Source organism: Stigmatopora argus, chromosome 1 (genome assembly GCF_051989625.1).
Source record: "Stigmatopora argus isolate UIUO_Sarg chromosome 1, RoL_Sarg_1.0, whole genome shotgun sequence".
Taxonomy (NCBI): Eukaryota; Metazoa; Chordata; class Actinopteri; order Syngnathiformes; family Syngnathidae; genus Stigmatopora; species Stigmatopora argus.
Window position 1 is genome coordinate 18,540,483 of NC_135387.1, and position 6,810 is coordinate 18,547,292.

Here is a 6,810-nt window from a genome sequence, read left to right on the forward strand (position 1 = left end):
TACTTTCTGATCCACTATTAGGAATTAATGGTCAAGAGTTGGTCAGCCAGCTTGTTGGATCAAGGGGGGTCAAGATTATCCCTCCCCCCTGATCCCTAAACTCATTAGGAGGTATCACCATGCTGAATTATTAACCGGCTTTTAAATCCTTTCAACATACATTGATTGGAGGAATGGAATTTGCTCGCGGTGTCTGAATGCTTTTTCTGACCTTTTCTCCTGTGACAGAAGTGGCATTTAAATGAACTGTAGACATTCCTTCCTCAAAAGACAATAATTACTAACTGCATTTTACTAGAGAGTAAAATATTTATTTTTCCAAAATGTACTCATTTCCACTATACTACTTAAAGTTGACTAACAATAAACACGTATCTTAAATACATTATATATTATGAAAGTCGATTACAAGAATATGAACACTAACCAAAACGGCGATGTTTAAGAAAACGTGCATTGATTGAATGTATTTTTTTTTCCAACAAAAAAATACTAACTGCTGTTTCATCGTGAGTCTTTTTCTACTTGCCATCTTTGAATCTACTTGTAGTTTATCTTTCTATTGTACTGCCTTCTGCTGGCCAAAGCTTACAAAACTTGAAAAAGACGCACACTTGAATGTTCCTTGTACTATAAATGAAATAAGTAATTAATAATAATGTAATTCAATCAAAATATCACTAATGACATTTGATTCATCATAACACACTGTTAAACTACTTGCAGTGTTTACAAAAGCAACGTTGTAATGATTACCCTTCACAACCATACACAACCATAATACTTTAACAAACATTATAGATTGTCCTTACTATATTAATAAAGACATGTATGATACAGATGTAAACAGGCTCAGTCCTCGAGCTCATCATCGTACTGGTCGTGGTTTTCGTCGCCATCTTCCATCATGTCCCCATTAAAGTCCTCAGTTAGGTCTTCCAAGTCGTCGTCATCGTCCTCCGTGTTAACTCTGCCAGACAGGACGTCCTCGATCCAGTCCTCCAATTCCTCAGCAGTGGGCAGGTCCTCATCGTTGGACATGTCAAGCCACACGCTGTCTGCCTGGAATGCATCATGGACATCTTTTGAATCTCGCAAGAGTTGAAGTGGTACCTGAGTAGTTTTTCTTACGTCAGTGACGTTGACCACACCAATCTGAGGCCTGAACAAGTCCAAATTGAAGGTCTTTTCCCAGTAAGTGGTGAGCTACAAATAAGAAGACAGAAGAGTGCGCCTCCAACTTCTGAAGCAAATGAACTGGAAATAATTTTCAGAATGGAATGTCAATACAACGTGGAGGACCAACCAGAGGAAAGTCATCAGGGTCGATCCAGACCATGCTAAGGTCTGGGTTGTTGGTGTTGTCTCTGGCCACATCTTTTAAGATCTCTAGAAACTCATAGCCATCTGAGTAGAACAATTTAAAACACATTTTGGAATTGAAACTTTTAATTTGAAGGGGAGCAAATAGAAAGTCCAGACCTGGATCCTCCTCTTCGGCAAAAGCAACTATATGGATTCCGTCCATGTCGTCCTCCTGAAAGCGAGCGGAGGGGTGAACACTGAACAGGTTCCGTGATTTTCAACACCATATTCTGCATGCTTCATAACACGAGCTGAAGAATTTACCCATGTCTCAAACATGTTCTCCGCCCGGAGCTTCCTCAAAGTGGCCCTGCAAACGGCACCCGCATTTCAAAGGCAGTCCCAGCTTTGAACATTAAAAAGCACCACATTGACCTCCTGTGCTGGTGGACAAAGTCCACAATGTCCATCTCGGAGAGCGGTCTGCCAGGGAGGACGGCGGGTTCCTCCATGAATGGCTCGTAAAAGTTCACCTCATTCATCTTGAGGGAGAGATGTTTGGCCACCTGAAACACATGACTTTAGATCAGGGGTGTCAAACTTTAAACATTAATGCCAACCTGATCACCGGTTTATTTTTGGCCCAAAAAGTTAACTTACTTGTCTCCATTGACGGCGCTAGGCGTCCAAAGTATTTTGAGTGGAATGGATTGGATGTCTAGCGACATCAATGGTGCTGAAATATGAGCACCTGCAGCCAGTTTAAGTGAATTGGATATTTATCATTTTCAATAGTAAGCAATGAGTTAATTTTGTGTCACTTGTTTTTTTCCACTTCCATTTTAGGGTACAATTTTCGATCATTTCCTATTGATTTTGAGGGACATTCTAGGTTGCTTGTTGTTCGTTGGTCGGTTCCTGCTGAGTTGGGAGCATTTCCAGGTTACTTCGTGTTGGTTTTGGGGCATTTTAAGGTTCCTCAATAATGCACTGGCTGCCATTGAAAGCACTGTTTTGACTGCAGGGGGAGAATGAATGAATGTGATTGCAGTAGGAAATTAAGCAAAGTGCAATAGTGATCACACAACTCAAAAACATCTGGTTTTGCGGAGCCCTTGTCAAAAAGAATAAAAGCATTTAATTAGGTACGAAGAGTATAATGAGCTACAAAGTGATCGTCAGGCAGAACAATCCCGCGGGCCGGATCGGACCACCTAGCGTTGCCACTTTTGGCCCGTGGGCCGCAGGTTTGACACCACTGCTTTAGAGCGTTTTACCGCTGAGATGTGAAAACATTGTTTGGCACTTACAGATTTGTCAAACGTGGCGAAGAACTTGATGTAAGGTTGAAAACGCTCGGATGCCTCCTGGAATGCTTTGAAATCTGAGACAGAGGAAGATAAAGTCAATTGTTGCCTTGACTTTTTTTGACATTTAAAATCTCTAATGCATAGTTCTTAAATCATTTGGCTCAGGGGGAGGCTTTTTTTTGGGTTTGACCTCTTAGTGAGTGAACCAAATGCTATTTAAGGCCTCTCATGAGAGATGTCACAGTGAATTCTGGCGACGGCGAGATTAAGATCCCATTTAAAGTCCATTGGGACAACGCACGGACCTACTAGTAGAGTGTTTTTTTTTGGGGGGGGGGGGGGTCTGACTTAGAGCAGCAATAGTGGAATCGCACATCACTAACATAAATCCTCTCCTTTAAAGTAACCAATAAGGCGAATGTCTTCCTCTATCCTTTCAAAGGCTCGAAGCTCCATTGCGTTGTTGATTATTTCCACCGGGTCCTCCAGCACCTGCGGAAGAAATGATAGAAATTCATTGCTCTTGACCGCGAGAGACTGGGACGACTGGCAGTGAATGATGACAGCCAATGATAATTACTCCAAAACTGGGACAGAATTCAGGGGATGTCATGGTTAAAGTGTCTGTTACACTCACATCCAGGAGGAACTCCACAAGAGTGTCTGCTGAGAGTTCTCCATCAAACTCAATGACACGATCGTCCTTGAACACGTACAGGCTGCCCACTTCTTCCAGGCCTGATCAAGTTGGATTCATGAAGAAGAAGAAATTCACTCCATGTTTACTGTAAGCCAGAGATAGGCTTAAATCCACACAAACAAACAACGCACCCAGCTTCTTGGCTACTTTGGCATCTTTCTGGGCATCCACCATCCCAAAGCCAATTTCTTTGTTTTCCAGCACCTGAGCAGTCAGCTGGGCGGCATTCGGGTACATAAGGCATTAAAAGCTTTATTCGTTAACTAATAGACTTTTACTGTCAAGATGTGGGATGTGTTCCGAAATTAGGGTGGCAAAATCAAGCGAGTTATAAGTAAGACACTTCTCACCTCCAAGACCAGCTCGGTCATCTGGAAGCGCTTCTGCAGGCCCTTGTTGGCAGGAACGGGCTCGTGGTAGAACAGACACAGCAAGTCAAATCTCCTCAGAGCTTTCTTGTAGCTGCGCTCGGTGATATCCAACACTCGGTCCTTGCCGTCAAAGTTGGGGAATTCGAGCCCTTCCTCGGCGGTGCAAAGCGGGATGAAAGAGAGGAGGAGGAGGGTGCAAAGCAGAGAGAGATGCATTTCTTGCACTGTAAACTTTAAGGTCTTGGGATTGATCACATTAAAAAAGATAGCACTAATTGTACGATGGCAGCTCAAGTTTGCGCTCCTCTCGTCTTTTGCTTGCTCTCCTTCTCACTCTTCATCACTTTGTCAAATCCCACAGGAGACATTTTTCTCTTCCTACTCCTCCCCTCCTCCTCACCTACATACAAGACACACATCTATCCATCACCCATCCATCCATCCATCCATCCATCCATCCATCCATCCATGCATCCTTCTTTCTATCATTCATGCATCTATCCATATTCCTATTCATGAAGGAAAACAAATATATTGAATTGAATTGAATGCTTTTGTCATTGTACACGTATAATGAGATTTAATAACAACAACAACAACAAACAAACAGACAAATAAATAATCAATGAATAATAACAATAACTAATTGATACATAATAACAATAAATAAATAATCAATAAACAAGTAATAAATAATAAATAAATAATTAGTCAACATAATAAGTAGTCATCAACATCAACAACAAATAAGTAGGAAAGTGCACAAATACGAACGAACAGATAAAAAATAAAATAATACATATCGGCATAATTTGATGGTCACAAACTATTTTTTTAAGTAACAGGTTAATAAGTAGCCAAATTTCCTCCTGAAAGATATTTGAGTCAATCTTGACAGCTTTACGGTAGGTTATGTTTCTGTTTCGTGGCACGCTCACATTACCGTAACGACAGCTGACAGAGCAAAGTAGTCGAGCCCAGATCAACGTAGCGCCTTCGCAAACCGCAAGACAAAGCTTGACGATCGAGGAAAAATGGAGCGCTGCAAAATGTGCTTCTTTGTGTTTACGTTGCAAGTCTGCATTTTGTCCTCGCTTTGTGAAGCAGGTACTGTAATATATCTTATATTTTACGTGTAAAATTGAAACCATTTCTAACTGGTTTCATTTCGCTTCCTTGATAACTTTTGATGCTTTTAGTCATTCATTAGCCCGCGAGCTAACTATCAAGCTGATTTAACCACTTTTAAAAAGAATAACATAACCAGGCGGTCACTTTTACATGTTTACACGCTTGTGATTTTCAAATGAACCTAATTTACCGTTCTTTTTTTACTCTGTATTTTAAGCGTGTCAGCTTTTCTCTTTTATTTGTTTCAATCTCGTCGTTACACATACTTGTACACAACTTTAAAAATCAAATTCAAAGCATGATGTGTGAATTCACTTGAGTTGTGCTGCTTGTTTACTACAATAACATTTGCATAATGTGGTTTCTCTGCTCTTTCTCTCTTGTTCCAGGCAAACAAACAATAAAGGACACGATTTCCCAGGCTGTTCGTGTACATATTCCATGTAAATCTGCCAACTGTAGTTGTCATCTAAAGTGAGTTTTTGGTAACGATTTGAATGTATGATCTTACTTGATGAAAACTCTAAAAAAATGAACAAATGTTACTTTTACCTTAGAGTCTTGGAGCAAGACTTGAGCCCCTTTCGTGGAGGGATTACAGAGGATTTCATGGCATCGACAGTCCAAAGACGGGTGGGCACACACTACCAGATCATTGGGCATAAACTCTATAGGGAACAGAACTGCATGTTCCCAGCTAGGTCAGTTTTCAAGCAAAGTGTGCCCACTTTGACAGCCCCAGGTTTTAAGAGTCGTTTACTTTTGTGTTTTCAGGTGCAGTGGAGTTGAGCATTTTATATTGGAGGTTATTGACCAGTTACCTGATTTGGAGATGGTGGTAAATGTCCGAGATTATCCTCAAATGCCCAATTGGGTGCAGCCAACTTTGCCTGTTTTCTCTTTCAGTAAGGTTAGTGTGATTATGAAATTGTCCTTTCATTCAATTTAAAAAAACTAAAAATGGAATTCTGTATTTAAAGCTTGTTGGTAAATCCCATTTTAGCTCTTTACACAAAGCAAAGAATCAAGACAACACAGTGAGAAAAACAATTATACTAGAAAACTGGAAAAATTGACTCAGCTCAAACCTACTCAACTAAGTTGATGTACTTGAAAAACAAGTACAGCAATACAAAGTTGAGTCTGAAGAATTATGTTCAAACATACAGTAATTAATTGACCACTTAATTCCTTGTCTAAAAATTTTAATAACATTCACTACCAGCCCTCTCTGTTCAAATCGATTGGTTTGTTTTATCACTGTTAAAGCCAGTGAATGAGTTCAATATTGTTCATTTCTGTCAATTCCCACCTTCAAAAATTCAAATTTTGCTCAATAAATTGACAGTGCACACACCGTATATCATTCACTAAGATATTTAGCCATTAATGTTTATATGCTTGTCTATTTTTCATCCAATTTGCAAAGACGTCAGACTACCAAGACATCATGTACCCAGCGTGGACATTCTGGGAGGGGGGCCCTGCTGTGTGGCCCATTTATCCCACTGGATTAGGAAGATGGGATTTAATGAGGCAAGACCTCATAAAGTAAGACCCAAATTTATTCTTTTGTTTGAAAATTGGTGTACATTTGAAAAAAAAAATGATGTTTCAGGTCTGCAGGTCTGTGGCCTTGGCAGAAGAAAGTGTCCAAAGGATTCTTCAGAGGTTCCAGGCTAGTTGTTTTTCTTTTGTGTAATAATAAACACGTATTCTGTTTTTTTTTTCTTTTTCTTTTTCTGTTTATGATATTGAACACATTTGTTAATTTCTCTCCTCCAGTTAATTTAATGTTAAGGCCGGACAGACCAGATGTAAAAGGTAGATTTTACAACACCTTACCACATTTCCTCCCTTGGTAGGACAAGTCCAGAACGTGACCCTCTTGTCCTCCTTTCCCGAGAAATGCCAGAGTTGGTGGATGCAGAATACACAAAGAACCAAGCCTGGAAATCTGATAAGGTCAGTGGGCCTTTTTGCATTTCCTATT

General features: G+C 40.2%; 1 protein-coding gene across 2 annotated transcripts; it reads right to left on the reverse strand.

Annotated features, from left to right (window-relative positions):
• Positions 1-295: 295 nt before the first annotated feature.
• Positions 296-5,559, reverse strand: LOC144078008 (calsequestrin-2-like). Of its 2 annotated transcripts, none has more exons than XM_077606180.1 (12): positions 5,370-5,559; positions 3,666-3,839; positions 3,447-3,531; positions 3,253-3,353; positions 2,999-3,107; positions 2,616-2,689; positions 1,741-1,871; positions 1,630-1,675; positions 1,483-1,537; positions 1,307-1,407; positions 1,132-1,206; positions 296-1,062 (listed from the first exon to the last, which is right to left on the reverse strand). In XM_077606180.1, the coding sequence occupies exons 1-12, from the start codon at positions 5,478-5,480 to the stop codon at positions 853-855; spliced, it is 1,272 nt and encodes a 423-aa protein (XP_077462306.1). In that variant the 5' UTR covers positions 5,481-5,559; the 3' UTR covers positions 296-852. The 2 variants fall into 2 exon arrangements, with proteins under 2 accessions (XP_077462306.1, XP_077462313.1); XM_077606187.1 differs by having other exon boundaries at positions 3,666-4,086; positions 5,370-5,474.
• Between the last annotated feature and the right edge of the window lie 1,251 nt (positions 5,560-6,810).